This window comes from Vitis riparia, chromosome 18 (assembly GCF_004353265.1).
Source record: "Vitis riparia cultivar Riparia Gloire de Montpellier isolate 1030 chromosome 18, EGFV_Vit.rip_1.0, whole genome shotgun sequence".
Classification (NCBI taxonomy): domain Eukaryota; kingdom Viridiplantae; phylum Streptophyta; class Magnoliopsida; order Vitales; family Vitaceae; genus Vitis; species Vitis riparia.
The window spans coordinates 36,467,545-36,484,702 of record NC_048448.1 but is presented as its reverse complement, the minus strand read 5'-3'; the positions used below and the strand labels follow the sequence as shown (position 1 = coordinate 36,484,702).

The 17,158-nt window shown below is 37.1% G+C and overlaps 1 protein-coding gene across 1 annotated transcript; it reads right to left on the bottom strand.

The window, feature by feature from the left end:
- Window positions 1–1,739: 1,739 nt before the first annotated feature.
- Window positions 1,740–15,390, bottom strand: LOC117906879 (histidine--tRNA ligase, cytoplasmic-like). Its single transcript, XM_034820141.1, is given in 8 exon segments — window positions 1,740–2,210; window positions 2,213–2,399; window positions 3,176–3,316; window positions 4,043–4,324; window positions 8,293–8,427; window positions 9,238–9,495; window positions 12,649–12,828; window positions 13,965–15,390. Coding segments are annotated over 8 exon segments (2,643 nt in total). The 5' UTR covers window positions 15,309–15,390; the 3' UTR covers window positions 1,740–2,094.
- Between the last annotated feature and the right edge of the window lie 1,768 nt (window positions 15,391–17,158).

Sequence of the window (17,158 nt, the reverse complement as noted above, 5' to 3'; positions counted from 1 at the left end):
AAATGTACTTTAAGAAAACAAAACAATTTGTATTCATTTAAGGCATTCAAAGCACCACCCACAAATTCAATTTAATCGGCTACTTTTTAAGTGCATTGAATTTGAAAATGATGTAACCCAAAAAAATTAATTGCAAAACCTTGAAAAAAGGGGAAAGAAAAGAACAAATGTGGTGATATGACACAAAAGCATTTTCTTTTGATGGAATGAATACAAGTCATGTCAACTTGAAAGAAAATTCAAATCCTCCTGATAGCCACGTGTCAAAACAGTGTTGTGACATTTGGAACAATGACATTACTAATAGTTTATAAATTACAATATTTAATTAGCATCATAAATAATTAACTAACATAATCTTCACTTTTTAATAAATCATTCTTAAACCCCTTTTGCCTTTTGACTTGTCTCTTTGCCTGACCTTTTGCCTAGAGTCTTTACTAGGGTTTGTTTGTTTTTTTTTTATTAAAGTCTTATTTAAATTACATTATTTTATTTTATTTTTGTTGGGGGTATATTGAAGGAAGGAATGGGTCCAAACAAAAGGGTGTGGGTTATGGATTCAATATGACATACTCAAGTGGGTCAAGTCAAATAATAAATGGAAGGTGGGTAAAGGTAGGGTTATGCTTTAATGAATGATATTGTAGATAAAAATAGAGCCAGTAACTGTACCTGCAGATGGGTCTCAAAGGATTGGGGAAGGGGCAATAATAAGGTCAAAAAAACCATTGTTTGCATTAAATCCACCAACTTCGAAACCTCACATCTTTAGGTTATGCTTGGTTCCCAAAAGAGTGTAAATTCTTAAAAATTCAATCTTCTTAACGTACTCTCCATACAATAAATTCAACAATCCAACAATTCAACAAACCCTGGTGTTTCTTATATCTGTTTCTTATGTAAACATATATATATATCTATATCGAGATTATTAATTTATACTTGAATCAAAACCAAACCATCCTTTTAGTGATAGTAAACCGATTTGATCGATTTCATTGGATTCAAGAATCGAATGAATTGGTTTGGTTTTGATTGATTTTGGTTGAATTGGATCGGTTTATCTTTTGTTCTTTTTCATGCTAACACCCCTAGTTTCTAGCTTGTTCATTGCTAACACACGTTTATAAAAATAAAGCATAGTTATCAAAAGTCAAAATTCATTCCTTTCCTCATGAATGTTAACGAACTTTTTCCCATAAAGTGAGATCTTATTGAACTCTCAACCTTGTCCACACAGCATAGATTCAACTGATTGAAAGGATCCCATGTGATCTGCTCTTTTGGAGCCTAACTGGTAGGGCCAAAGGGAAGTCAGAAGAAAATATGGACCCATGCCCACCACTTGGTTTCCAAAATTTTTTTACCTTTGTTAGGTTTGAAGTACACCAAACTCACTAGTTTCTTGATTTCCAATGGCCCAATAAAAAAAATAAAAATAAAATAAAGGATAAGGAGTCTGTGCAAGAAAATATTTAAAAAAAAACAACCCAGATCATCAAAGATTTTGGGTGAGTAAATAAATTTTATGGGAACATGACAGAGACCAGAATGCGGCTGCCTTCAACATAGAGTCCGTGGTGGGGGGTTCCACTAGTTGCAGAAAGTGGGTAGGGGGAGTAATGATGCAAGCTGACAATGCAGAAACCCACATGTGGGTTTGGCGTGTGCATTAACTTATGAACCCTCAAGATGGAAAATTTGAAAAAACTTGTGGACAGCAAGAGAGAAAATCATGATATACATAACATGCTTTATACTTTTAGAGGGGGGGAACTCAGAATAATATTGTAATAACTCCATGTTTTTGGTGCTTCTACAGGAGGAAAAATGCAACATTTTTGCTTGACTAACAACCATGATTACTATAGTAAATTAATGGGAGTACTGCTTATGAATTGTGAATTATAATAGCCATGACCAGGCACAAGGATCTGGTTGGTAGCGAGCTTGGATTGTGACATTCAACAGATATAAAATCATACAAGAGAAAAACGCAGGCTCCAATGGAAGTATATGCTGTATCAAATTGTTGACATAAATAGAGTGTTACCTTTGTATCAGAATGGAGGTTGGGCAACTGTATGTTTTTCATGATGAGGGGGTCAACCGTCTTTGAAGCTCCTCAACAATTCTACTTCTAGGGACTAGAATTTCTTCTCTGGTTGTGGTGTCTCTTAATCTAACAATTCCTTCGTTCTGTTCCGCTCACCCACAAGTATCATCCAGGGAATTCTTGACTCTTCAGCACGATCAAAGTGCTTCGTTGGTCTTTTATTGACCATGTATTCTGCTTTTAGTTTGGCATTCCACAACTCACTCACGAGCTCAGCAGCTTGAGATAGGTCATTGCCAAAAATACTCACTAGGACCTGGGTTTCAGTGGCTCGGATTGCCTGCCAACACCACAAAAAGGAGAATGAAACGGTTCAGCTATGTTCTTAAACAAAATTATTGATGCTGGATAGTATAAAAGAATTTCCTCTCCTGCCAAGAAATTTCAATTATGGCTATGCGATCTTGTGCCAAGTACAAATATATTATCTATTATTACATTGGCACTGGTAAAATAAAAATATAAACAATAATTTTTCTCATAGCTTAAGTGAATACAATGTTATGTGTCTCAAAAATAGTTTGTGAATCAGGAACACAACTTAGTGCTGAAAATACCGTATGGAGTCTCATGTAGATTGTTTTCCATGCAAAGTTAATGCTCCATGTGAATTCTCTAATTTCTTCAGAAAGATTCACAAAAATGTCAAATGATTGACAAAGAATCATGGTAGAGATATGTCGAAAGGGAGCTACACTCAGTAGGAATAACCAGATCCACTTATTCATGAGATTGCTGCTAAGAACTGTCTATGGTGATGGTTATTGAAGTCCTTTATCTTACTAGACATTATCTTCCCAGTTTGTCCTTTGTTTTATACAGTTTTGAGACTCAGCTTTCCTCTCAAGGGCTCTGCTGAGTTGGTTCTCAAAGATGTATAATAGCCTCCCTTATGATTAATGTCTATAAAACCGACTTGGTCCTAGGGTTGAAAATACTTGTATCTAAAATTCTCTTTGATATATATTCCACCATGACAATGAATGATTAGAGAGCATGTTGCGCTAGTTTAAGATAAACACCACATTAACAGAGGCGTGTCATATGGCACATCACCTGGTTCTGGTCTTTCTGAAGCTGCTCCATTATATTAAATACCCGCTCAATACCAAGACTGGTGCCAACTGCTGGAACCTGCTTTGTACCAAACATTCCTATGAGGTTGTCATAACGTCCACCAGCAGCAATAGATCCAACCTGAGTACATAAATATGTTAATGACTTAGAAAAACCTTTGTTTTCTATGTGAGAAGGCAACTATAATATACAAGCAAGTTTTGAAATACATATTTCATTTAGGGAGGACAAAGATATCCAGTCGATCAAGTATTTTCTTCATAACATCTTAGCAACCTGGAATCCGATAGGAAAATGTTATAGAGGGCAACTCATCTCAACGTTCAGCAGCATTTGATGGCTTAGCAAATTATAATCAAATAAGTTCATGATGTAAATCACCAAGCTAAAAAGAAAAAAGAAATTACATCGGACCTTTTAACAGTTTCCTCAATTACCACTAATTCTAAAGAGGGATCAGGACGACCAGTTTGAGTTCTCAATCTATAACACCTTACCACACGAACATGCAAAAGAGAATTGGTGAACATGTCACGTGAAAGCAGAGATGTTTAGTGATATGATCATATGTGAGCAAAAAATAAATAAAAACAGGTAGTTGTAATAGGTGCACTTCTCCAAATTCCTACTTTAAAGTTCAGATTGCCTTGATTCAAATTCAGTTCCTAATTGTCATTCAAAACTTTCAACACTGAAATTGTTCAGTAAAAAGCTCTAAAGATTTATCGCTTCAGCATTAAAAGGATTCTCATGAATCAAACGTGTGTGATGAAAGAATATTAACAATGCCATTAACAAGTAAAATGAAAAGAAAGAATAATTCATTTGTTATAGTAATACATTTACCTGGGTAGCCCCTTTAAAAACAGCTTCGAATATCACTCCAGTATAATAATCAAGACCTCTGGCAAGACTCAAGTCAAAAACAACTTTGTTGATGCACTTTGACTTTTCCAGAGCTGTGAATAAAATCTCCAAGTCAGTCAATGCAGCAACAGATGCATTGTTCCCTAAAAACTCGCTGCCTTCCTGTTTAAGCTTGGATAATAATTCCAAAGGAGGTCCTCTTTCCTTCACAAATGTTCCAATTTTTTCTGCTGTTTCAATAGTTAAGCCCTTCTCCTCCACCTGGCACCACACCATAACATGAATTACATCATAGAACTAGACATTTGCTAACCATTTTACTAACAACAATGTCCATTTAATATCATACAAACCAGCAAATCTCTTCCATTCAACCCCAATCTTTTTTTTTTTTTTTTGATAAGTGAGCGCATATATATAAAACTAGGTAAAAAGTCACAAAGCATACAGAAGGTATACATAGTAGCCTACGCAAAAACAAAAACAACACTCACCACCCCTTAGGGAACGGCAAGCCATTCCAAAAAACCTAACAGCGAAGAGGACTCCTCTCCCATATACACCCTAGCCCAACTCCACAAATTACAAACAAATGAATTCTTTAGCTTCTGAATAGCTAGAGAGCCCCCCTAAAAGCTAATCTATTTCTCTCCTTCCAGACCGTCCAAAAAATACACAACGGAATGGAAGTCCAAATCCTTTTCCTCTTTTTCCCCACAAAAGGGCCCCTCCAACTTACTAACATCTCTTTGACTTTCTCTGGGAACACCAATTAGCCCCAAACAAGGCCAAGACAATCTCCCAGAGAGCCCTTACAACTGTACAGTGTAAAAGAATATGATTTACAGTTTCCTCTTCACAACCACACAAAAAACACCGGTTTGGAAGCTGTCAGCCCCGTCTTTGAAGTTTGTCCAAAGTTAGGACCTTCTCCCAAGAAGCCTCCCAAGCAAAAAAAACAACTTTGGTTGGGACCTTGTCCACCCAAATGCTCTTTTTCGGGAAGGCAATGACATTAGACCCTGTCAACAACTTGTAAGCATCTCTAATCCGAAAGCGGCCATGTCCCTCTCCTTTCCATATCACTGCGTCCTCTTCAATAGAAATCCTCAAATCCCTCAACATATGCAACAGCTCTCCCAAGGCGTCCAACTCCCAATCATTAGAGTTTCTAGAGAGTCTTATGTTCCAGCCTCCTTGACCGAGGCTCGAGTCCCACATCTCATTTACCGATGCGTTCCTTTGGACCGCCAAAGCAAACAACTGGGGAAAAGCTTGGGACAACACCTCATTTCCGCACCAAAGGTCAGTCCAGAACCTTACCTTAGTCCCCTTTCCCACTTTGAATTCTATATTCTCCCAACACCAAGATGACTCCTTCAGGATATCCCTCCAAACCCCCACCCCAAACGTTTCGCGGGCCTCCTTTGTTCTCCAACCAAAACCCAACTGGCCATACTTCACCCCAACCACCTTCCTCCAGAAGATATCTTCCTCAAAGGCGAACCGCCAAATCCATTTCCCCAACAGGGCCTTATTCAAGAGATCAATTTTCCGAATACCTAGACCCCCACTCTCCTTTTGGGTGCACATCACCTCCCAATTGATTAGGTGGATTTTGCTTTCCGTACTTCCCCCTCCCCAAAGAAAATCCCTCTGTAGTTTTTCGAGTCTTTTTACAACTAGCTTAGGCATGCAGAAAAGAGACAATTGATAAATAGGCATGCTGGCCAAAGTGCTTTTGATAAGGGTAATCCTCCCGCCCTTTGACAAATATTGTCTTTTCCACAAGGCAAGCCTTCTTCTCATTCTTGCTTCAACCCCATCCCACATAGCCATGGCCTTGTGCTTGGCACCCAATGGCAGCCCCAAATAGACAGAAGGGAGGGTCCCCACTTTGCACCCTAACTCCACCGCCAACATCTCAATATCTTCCACCTCCCCAACCGGGATTACTTCACTTTTAGCAAGGTTTATTCTAAGACCAGAGGCTGCCTCAAACCACATCAAAATCCAGCTTAGGTAGGTAATGTGATCTTGTCTTGCTTCACAAAAAATGATCGTGTCATCAGCAAATAATAGGTGGGAGACATTTATCTCCATTCCCCCCCTCCCTTGAATGTTACAACCTGAAATGAAGCCCCCATCAACAGCCCTTCTTAACATAGCGCTTAGTACTTCCATTCCCAACACAAATAGGTAGGGGGAGAGTGGATCTCCTTGGCGTAACCCCCTAGAATTGGGGAAATAACCAGCTGGTACCCCGTTCACCAGAATAGAGAAACTTGCCGATGAAATGCACCACCAAATCCATTTCATCCATCGGTCCCCAAAGCCCATCTTGCGCATGACCTTCATGAGGAAGTTCCAATTCATACTGTCATAGGCTTTTTCAATATCCAGCTTACATATCAGCCCTTTCTCTTTGCGTTTAAACCAATAGTCAATCACCTCATTGGCTATGAGCGAGGCATCTAAAATCTGTCTACCCTTCACAAAGGCATTTTGGTCCGGCGAAACCACCTTGTCTAACACCTCCTTAATTCTATCGGCTAGCACTTTGGCCAAAAGCTTATACAAACCCCCAAGCAAACTGATGGGTCTGAAATCCCCCAAGTCCTCAGCCCCCCCTTTCTTAGGAATGAGGACTAGGAAAGTAGAGTTAAGGCACTTGGCAAACGATTTTTCTTCAAAAAATTCCTGGAAGAACTCCACAATTTCCTCCTTCACGAACTCCCAACAGAATTGCCAAAAGGCCACTGTGAACCCATCCGGGCCTGGGGCCTTATCACTATTCATCCCCAACAAAGCCGCATGAATCTCTGCCTCAGTGAATGGCTGTTCCAGACCTTCAGCTTCAGCATGGCTTAACCTTTGTAGCTGCAGCCCTTCAATATCAGCTTTCCAAGATTGTTCCTCTGTCAACAACTGCTGAAAGGCATGCACAACCCCCTCTCTCACCTCCCTCCATTCAACCCCAATCTTGATACGCCCACACACCTCCAACCAAACTCTCAAAAATATTGACAAAAATCATTTGAAGACCAAACACTAATGTGCACTCATTATTAAACTGACATGATTTTCAAGTTATCTTTCTCAAACTTCATAGAAAGAACATGCAAGAAGATATCGTTAACAAGCTTAACTCAAAACAACTAACAAGTACAACAAGTCAAGTTCAAATGAGGAATAAGAATGAATCAAGTACTAGTCCAAGTATTGGCATCACTCAATTATAAAGAAAGAGAAAGGAAAAAAAAATAGCAAATTGATAAGGGCAGCATATATCATCCAGTAACAACCTTAATGCAAATTGTTAGTTGCTGTTTGATATGAACATATTATGAAAATGAAACTTAATAGGTAGACAATCAAAATCAGTAATTTAATCACCATATGTAAACAGGACTGAAGATAGCAAATCCATCATCTATAAAAGAGGTTTTCTTTTCTTTTCTTTCCTTTATCATTTTAGAGGTGTTAATGGGTTAATAACAGGGCTAAACTCCCCATATACAAAGCCAACACGAACCCCCACCCAGACCTCTAACCCCACAAGATGAGGTAGTCCTCTCCACTTACACTCCTAAACAAAATGGAGGAATTTTCATACAGGAGAATCTGATTCCAGGACATGGACAATACTTATTTTATATGTGCACTGCTAGTAGGTGGGACTGTTGAACAATTTGCTGTTTACGATTCCACTTTACTCATCGTATTTAGGTTCTTTAACAGAATCTGTTGAGTGCATGTTAGTAATTCCTGAAAGTTAGAGATCCTCTACCATGGAAACATAAAATGAATTCCCGTACACAAATGCAAACAACTAGTATTTTACAAGTATTTATATCAAAAAGCAATCTAATATTGACTTGCAGGATGAAGCAAGAGCTTCAGATTTCAGTATTTCTTTACAGGAAAAGGTTACTAATAGCTCACAGAACTAGAAATGTTGTAGGTCAATTCAAGGATCAAGAAGCAGTCAAGCTCTGATCTTGGATTACATAAGCACAAAAGCAAATTGAGTTAGAAATATCTTATTCAAAACCCATTTAAGGTCATAAAGATATAATGAAAAGAAGCATTCTCATTCCTCAAGAACATCTATTTGCTTCTGAAATGAGCATAAAGAACAGTAATAAAAACCCAAACTTTTCCAAGTTGTGTAGGAATCTCCCAAGAAACAATAGAACTCCACATCAACATAAATATCATTTTCTTACCATTTCCCTTTTTATCTGCTCAAATGTTTGCTTGTCTAACTTGTCAATGCTTGAACAAATTGTTCTGAATTTTTCAGGTGGCACTCCACATATGTCCAACATTCCATCCAGCAACTTTCTATGGTTCAATTTTACCTGTAAAATATGGGGGGGAAACTTCAAAACTGAAAAGAGTAAAAACTCCTCCAGGAAACACATAAGAAATTCTATCTGCAAGTAGGCAAGGGGGTGTAGAGAAAATTAATATAGCTGTATTAATAGGGAATGTAATGGTATCATGTATGATGCAACTCCAAGCACTAAACTTGCTTGACAACAAAATTATTGGATGTTAAGGCACAAACTAAACCATATTCTAATATTGTAAACTTTTTTAAAAGATATTGTACCATATTTTTGAATATCATTTTTTTTATAGCTACCATACTTTTAAATATCATACTAACTTCAAACACTATCTTGTCTATGTATTTGGTCATATTCATGCTTTCAAATGATATTATAGTAAGAATAATCCATGTCTAAGACAGTTCTCATCACATTCATACACGACATGTCAAAATCAATATCCAAGAGAATTAGAGTGCGTTTGCAGTATTTCTACCTGAAGTGTTTTTAGTGAAAGTGTTTTCTCCGAAAGTGTTTTTAAGAGAATCACTTATCAATTGTTTCTTCAAAAAACACTACGAGTGATTTTTCAGATTTTTAAAAGTGTTTCCTAAAATTTGTCAAACACCTAATTTCTTTTCAAAAACACTTTTTAGGGTAAAAGTGTGTTTCCTAAAATCACAGCCAAACAAGCTATTAATAGCAGAGTCTATAAACAAGACAAGGCCAAAAAACCTGTTTAGCTTAAGTAAGAATCTAATCTGTAATGTTAAGTCTTGTGTACTAATACAATTTAAGGTCAAGCAGTAAACAAGCAACACGATCAGAAAAATGTACCTCATAATCTCCGATATTTAGTTCATCCAGCAGTTCAGTCAAAATTTTTACGACCTCGAAATCTGGCCCCATAGATTCATATTGACCAGCAATATCAAAGTCACACTGATAGAATTCACGGTATCTGCCCTTAGATGGGTTATCTCTTCTGTACACTTTAGCAATCTGATATCTTTTAAATGACGTCAAACCATTCATAGCCACATATCTAGCAAATGGAACGGTTAAGTCATACCGAAGAGAACACAGCTCTCCACCCTGTAAACAAGTTAAACACACAAGTGACATATTTGTGCCAAAATTGATAAATAAAAAATAAAAATAAATAAATAAAAAGAGGAAGGGGAGGAGGGAATATGGGGGCAAAGAAAATTTTGACCTTAGTTTTCTTTTTCACAATGATGAAATAAAATTAATAAAGCCCAACATTGCCCATTGGAAGCTGGTAGCCACTAGGAATGACAAGTGGGGAAAATAAAAAAGGAAACATATCACAGACAAATACTGAAACCTGATGCAAAATGACTCCGATGCAAAGCTAATAAAACAATCAAAAAGTATATCATAATTGACAAACATGCTCAAACTCAATAGAAAATTTAAGGATTGTGCAAGAACATGCTATATGTGAACAGTACAAGCTTATCTAGTTAACCAGCTTCTTCACCAGCCTATACAAGCCACTTCAGATTGAACCTTTGTTGATTCTATCTGTTGTTTGTACATGCAAGACCAATTCACAAGGATTATCCTCATTCTCATCAACCGGTCCATGGTAAGGCTCTTCTCCCACATGGCTTCCCACACACACACAAAATAAAAACACAAACAGACAAACAATGAATGGAGCAGTGAATTCCTACACCCCAATTAATGGAGAAGGGACAAAGACTCATGCAGATAGCTCCCCATAAAACCAAGAAACAGTGCCTTTTTTAAAGCCTTCCAGACCTACTTGTCCTCCTTATCCACCCCAACATCTTTTGCTAAAATGCTTGATACGAAATCTATAACCAGCTCAAGCTCCTAGCAACAGAACCTTGTAAGAAACCTTAGGTTTCAATGACCTCTCCCTCCATCTGAACCACAAAAAAACTCCACTTCTCTGGCTACTGCCATGCTAAAGAAGACCTAAAAATGATCCTTTGAATGACACTTCCCGTGCCTAACATCAAACCAAATTTGGTTCTGAGCCCCTCTTTTGTCGTTTGTGGTACAAGTAAGACAATAAAATACATTCTCCCTCTTTCTGATTGCTTTTGAAAGATCCATTCCCATCAATCCACCCCAACCTTCACCCACCCAAAAAAGGGGAAAAATCTCCACCTCTATAGCCTCCAGATCAGTTCCCTAACAAAGCCTTATTAAGGAAGAGCAAGCTTCGGATTCCAAGATTCCTTCACAGAGCACACAGTCAACCATAAATTCTTCCCACTTCCTCCACTATCATCATGAAAAAGGATTCCAAACCCATGCAGGCAAAACAAGAAAGTACATGAAGGATACAGGTAAATCTGACCAGGTACTCTTAATGAGTATAAGCTTACCTCCCATAAATAGGTACTTTCTTGTCCAACACACCATCATCCTTTCAAGATGCTCTACCGCTTGATTCCACAACTGCCTCGGCGCCTTAACATTGGGAATAGGTCTCAAAGGCAGGCCCAAGTATGTAATTGGTAGATGGTGTACCCTACAGCCTAATACTGCAGCCAAAACATCCACTTTCACCACAATTCCAACTGAGATGAGCCCACACTCTCCAAATTGACATTAGCCCAAGTACAGCATCAAGGCACAGAAGAATATACCTAAAGCATGTCAAATTCTTCTCCTTGATGGAGAGTCCTATTTGAACATTGATCATGATCGTCCTTTAAAACTTAAAATATTATTTCCAAGAATATTCCACTAAAGATTCATAGGTCAATATGCACCTGATAAATACCAATGGTAGAATAAGAGAGAGATTCAAAGCATGCCACAGTCAAATTCTCTCCATGACTCCCCTTGAAAGAAAAAGGCAAGAAGGTGGCCCACTTCAACTATGAGACAAGACATGCAACTAATTGAGTTGTCTTCACTCAAGCCATCAAGCCAAGATCCTTAACTGATCCCACATTGAGTGAACAAGATGATGTTTCAGAACCTGCCCAAACAACTGGCAATAAGTTGTAAAGTATCTTATGTGAAGTTGAAAAGTTAAGCATCAACATGCCTATGGATATATGAGCTCCACCTCACTGGCTATGCTTGTCAAATTGCAGGTTCATATTTTCATCACATGTCATTTTCATTGTAGGCATTGCCACATATTGCTTGGTTATTTCCATGCATCATCATGGATTAATCAATTTCTTTTTTTTTTTTTTGATAGGTATCATGAGTTAATCAATTAATATCTTATTCTTTTTTTCTCACTATTAGGCCCCTGCAAGTCAGAACTCTGCATCAAGTTCAGTGTATGCACCATTTTATCATGCAACATGGAAAGTCAGCATGCATGCATCATCTGACTCCCATAAATTAAGCACCCAACATGTGACTCCCTTACCAGACTAAAACTACAGAACTTCATTCCACATCACATTTGAACTTGACTGTGAGTGAGCTTCCTGTAAAAGGAGATCTCTATCCACAAGTATTTCTACCTTCATTATTCTTTTTATATATTTTCAATATTGGTCCTTGCCTTAAACCTTAACAAGGGAGGTGTGGACCTTGCTCCTCTCTTTTTTTGGAGTCTCTTGGGTTTTTCCGCGTTCGGTTAAGGAAACTCTAATAGGTTGGAGAGGTTCCCTTATGGGCAAGAAGAGGAAGGTGACGTGGCTTTTGGGACCGTTATGCTTGTTTTGGGTCATTTGGAAGGCTAGAAATTCAATTGCTTTTGAAGACGGGGTGCTATCTATACAAAAGCTGAAAATTTCCTTTGTGTATTTGCTATGGTCGGAAACCAAAGTGTGGATAAAAGATGGTCCTTCGACCTTATTAGATTTTATAGATTGAGTGTGCATGTATTAAGGAAGAGGGTTTTTTGTGCTTTCATAGAGGGGTGGATTCTTTTGTAAGGGGGTGAGTCGTTTTTTCTATACTGTAACTATTTGAGTCGCTTCTTTAGCGTCTCTTTTTTCAATACATATATCACTTACTGATCAAAAAAAAAAAAAAAGAAATTCCTATGAACAATAACATTTCCTAAACCATGGTTCACCAATAGAGAGATTGTAGGTAACATTATTTAAGGTTTAAGTGCATTCCAGTGTCACTTACGTCACAAGCATACCATACCATTAAAGCAAACAAGGAGAACAAATAAATATAGGAGCAAAGTAAAAGGCTTATATTGTCAAAGGAATACAAGTTATCCATTGAAGAAAGAAATATTAATGGCATACCAAACTTCTACTTTACCTGGTCTGCAAGATCATAAATCAACTTTGAATCTTCCCCATATTTCCCCATGAGAGTCTCCCTCAATTCAAAAACAGGAGTATCCAGAGCCATGGCACCATGCCTCTTGAAAACATCCCCTATAATTGAAAATGCTTTCTCCCTTACAGCCATTTGTTCTTTTGCAAAATCACGAGTACCCTGATGTTCATTGACAATATGATCACTTTACTAAAGTTGAGGTCTTTTTCTCTTCTGAAATCTTAATAAACAAAACAAAATACTCATGAAAATAATTAGAATAATGCAAGGAATCATGCAAGATACAAATTTTTTGCTTGTATAATAGTTCCTAAGCCATAATTCTGCTATCCATGGACTAAAATGTCCTACTATAACACTGATAAATAAGCAGGACAAAAAGGAGGCAGGAAACTGTCATTGGGCCTGGAAATAATGCAAGATAGTTGCCTTGAAACAATTAGTACAGTACGGACTTTGGACACCAATGATAATAAACCACTCAAAAGGCTGGATGAGTTTGGTATTTTCAATTTGTTATCCAACTATTATGAAATAAATTGGACAGCTTTGGAATGGGACTGACCACACCCAAACCTTGAACCAAATAAGATCAACTCCAACCGGAGTCCAAATTGGGTAAGAAAAAATTGAAAAACCAAAATAAAGAAACTTGCTTTTTTTTTTTTTTCATTTTGTTTTGTCTTTTTTTTTTTTTTTTCCTGATAGCAAACATGAGACCAGTCGAGGTTGAAAAAGAAAATTCCCAAACCCTTCCAAGAAAGCACAAAGCAGAAAAGAGCAGCATTGGTTACAGGATTAACTAGCCCCATTACCATCCCTAAATTTGGCTGAAATTTCTGCCTTTCCTAGTGAAATACTGACAGTGATGAAAAAATCAGTAATGTGATGAAACACTCAAAAACAATGGCACAAAACCTAATTCATCATTTACATATTTATCAAATCAATATATTTTGAAGAAATCAAATCTTTATACACGTGACAAGTTAATAAAAAGTTATAAAATGTATTTGATATTTTGAATATTATACAAATGTTTTGTGAAACTTCATGCCCATAAAATAAAGCTTATCATGCACAAGGCTCAAAATATAAAAATAAAAATATAATCAAACACAAGTAAGTAAAGTTTCTGAGGAAAAACTGGTTGTTAGAAGCCAAAATTACTCCAATGGGGAGGGCCATGACAATTCAGCTCACTTAAAAAGTTATTTTTGCTGTTTCAAAAAAAAAATGAAATCAGAGAACTTAAAAAAGGAACTAAATCATAAAATTGAGACTGGTCATGTCACCTTTGGAAGCTTGGGGAGTCTTCTACTTTCATTGCTTTCCAAAATCTCTTTCACTTTCATCAATAAACTATCAAATTCTGGGTCCTTCAGGTCCAAAAATGAGTGAACACCCTCTACCCATTTCCCCAATAAGCTTGAAGCATCAACTGCATCCCCTCCCCCACTTTGCAATCTCTCCTTAACAAGCTGCACTATAACACTAGTCCCTTTCCCCAAAACCTTCTTTTTCTTCTCACTCTTCTTCCCCACATAAACCTTCTGGTCCCCTCCATTCACCTCAACGCCTATTTTTCCAATTGATTCACTACCTTCAAGAGAAACAAATGCCGTTATTGCCTCCCAAATCACAATCTCCCATACCATCCCCAACAACCCATTTACCTCATGAAGAAACTTAACATAATCCTCTTCAAACACAGCTTCCGAAATCAACCTATATGCATTTTTCAAACCATCAATACTTGGACATTTCCCCTCAAACAGTCCCACCAAACTCGACCTCAAATTATCACTGCCTATAGAATTCAAATTCATGTTGGCCCGAGACAAACTGCTCTCACCCAAATACCTTAGTGATGCTGCTAAGGGTGATACCACCGTAGCCACTGCCTTCCCAGCCCCACCAGCTTTATCTACTTTACCACCAGAATTCAACTCAACCCGGGTCCTCAAATGCACCATTCTCACCACTTCTCTCAAACTCCCATGAATTTTCGGAATTTCAGATACTGCATCAACCTCAACTTTACCCACCAACTTAGACCCATTAAGCAAAACCTTCAAATCACTAGCAACACCAACCTCATCCTTTACACTGAATCCATCACCGGAATCCATCAAATTCAACGCCCCCACATCAGCCCTCGATGCCTCACACGATATCGCTGCCACAACATCGGCAATCGTCGACAAAGCTGACGATTCATAGTCCAAAATCCCACAAATTCCATGCAAACTAGCGCACGTTTTCTCCAACACCCCAACCTCTTCTGCACTCACCTCAACTTCACCCAAATCAAGGGCTTTCGATCCAGTATTCAGAATCTCAGAAATGAGAACTGGAAGAACGGGACTGGCAGAGCCGGAGAGCAAAAGCTTGTTCAAGAGTGCGAGAAGAAACGCCCTGGATTCTTCCAAGGTTAGGATTTTGGGAATGGGGATGTGGCATTTGACCGGCGGAGATTTTCGATTGGACGACGATGAGTTGAGCTTATCCAGAATCGATGAGTCGATTCGTACCTGAGCGAGGCCGTTGGCGACCGCGAAAACGGAGACGGCGGAGAGAGAAGAGCCCTTGCCTCCGAGCGTTATCACAGAGCTAGGCTTAGGGTTCTTGTCCGCCATTGGTGCAGCTTGGGGACGAAGAAAGAGCCGGTTGGGGTTTTGCGTGACTCACAGTCACATTCAGCGTTAGGGTTTTGTTTTTCTGGGGTAGTGATCCTCTGTTTTGGGTTCAGCAAGGGGCTACAAATCCTCCAATGATATCTTATAGTCTTACTTACTATTTTGGTTTGACCTTCTTCCCCAATTTTACCCTTTTCACACTTCACCGTCCGTTAATATGACCTTTTCCTAACCTGAACCAATGCGGCCCTCAATCACACTACAACATCCATGATAATAAACTTACAAGGAAAATGCTTTCAAACATTTTTTTCAAAACAATTTTCTATACTTCAAAAAACAAAAAAAAGAGACTCACGTAATCATGTATTATTTAAAAAAACAGAAAAATATTTTTAGCAATCAAAAAATTATTTTCTCTTTTTTATTATTAAAAACAGAAAACAAAATATTCTTAAAAAATATCTTTTAATTGTTTCCCATAGGCTATTTTAAAAGATTAAAAATAAAATATCATGTATAAAAAATATTTTAAAAATATTAAAAATATAAATTGTTATAGATCAATTTTCAAAAACTATTTTTCAGAACTATTTTTAAAAACACTTACCAAACAGGATTATAATATATTTTATAAGTTTCACTTTTTTACTTCTAAAGTAAATGCATTTCGGAAAAAGTAATTCTCTAAACTTTTTTGGTTGAATATAATATATGATAAGTGATGAGATAATTTATCATATCTCATTACCAACCAAATCCCTTTTATTATCCTATCACATGCTATATCCATGGAGGAAAATATCGGGAAATATCGCCGATATATCTTGTATCAGGAGGCGGCGACACGGCATTTGGAGGAGAAAAATCGGAGGGCGATTTTTCGCAAAAAATCGCCAATAAATCGGCAATTTCACCAAATAATCGCCTGTGGCCGTAGAAAATCGCCGATAAATCGGCGATATTTTGGCGATAAAATCGCCAACTTTTTGGAGATATTTCGCTTCTCTCTCCAGCGCGATCTGGCGGCCCAGATCACGCCCGCGTTGATCCAAGGGCCCAGATGCGATTCCAACGTTAATAATGTGATCTAACAGCCAGATTTGTCCCAGTTTGTGATCCAACGGCTAAATTTGAATTTCAACGGTAAATTGGTGTTCCAACGGCTATTTTGGCCCAAATTTCTTCTATAAATAGCTATTTATTCATCAATTTCACCCATTTTTGCTTTCATTCTTCATTTGCTCTCTCAAGGTTGCTCAATTATTCAATCTTAAGGTATGTTTATTTTAAATTGTAATTAATTTTGTTTGCAATTGTAATTAATATGGATGATTTAATGTTATTTTTATATTCAATAGTAATTAATTTGTATATTTTTATTGAATTGACTTAGGTTAATTTGATCATTTAATTATAAACTGATATGTTTATTTTAGATGATTATTTGTGATTTAGTTTCACATTTAGAATGATTATTTGTGATTTAGTTCCACATTTAATTAATTTAATTAACATGCTAAATTATTTAATTAATTTAATTAACATGAACTAGTATATTTTGAATATGAAATATGTTCATTTTTATGATTATTGGGATTTTTTTTCATATGTAATTATGATTATTTTTTAATTTAGTAAATTTATCATAGAATTATATCTAGATTTAAAAAATTAACTTAGCTAAATTATTTAATTAGTTTAATTAACGTGAACTACTATATATGGAATATTAAATATGTTCAATTTTTATGATTATCATGATTTAGTTTCATATCCAATTATGATTAAATTTTAATTTAGTAAATTTTTCATAGAATTAGATTTAGATTCAAAAAATTAACTTAGCT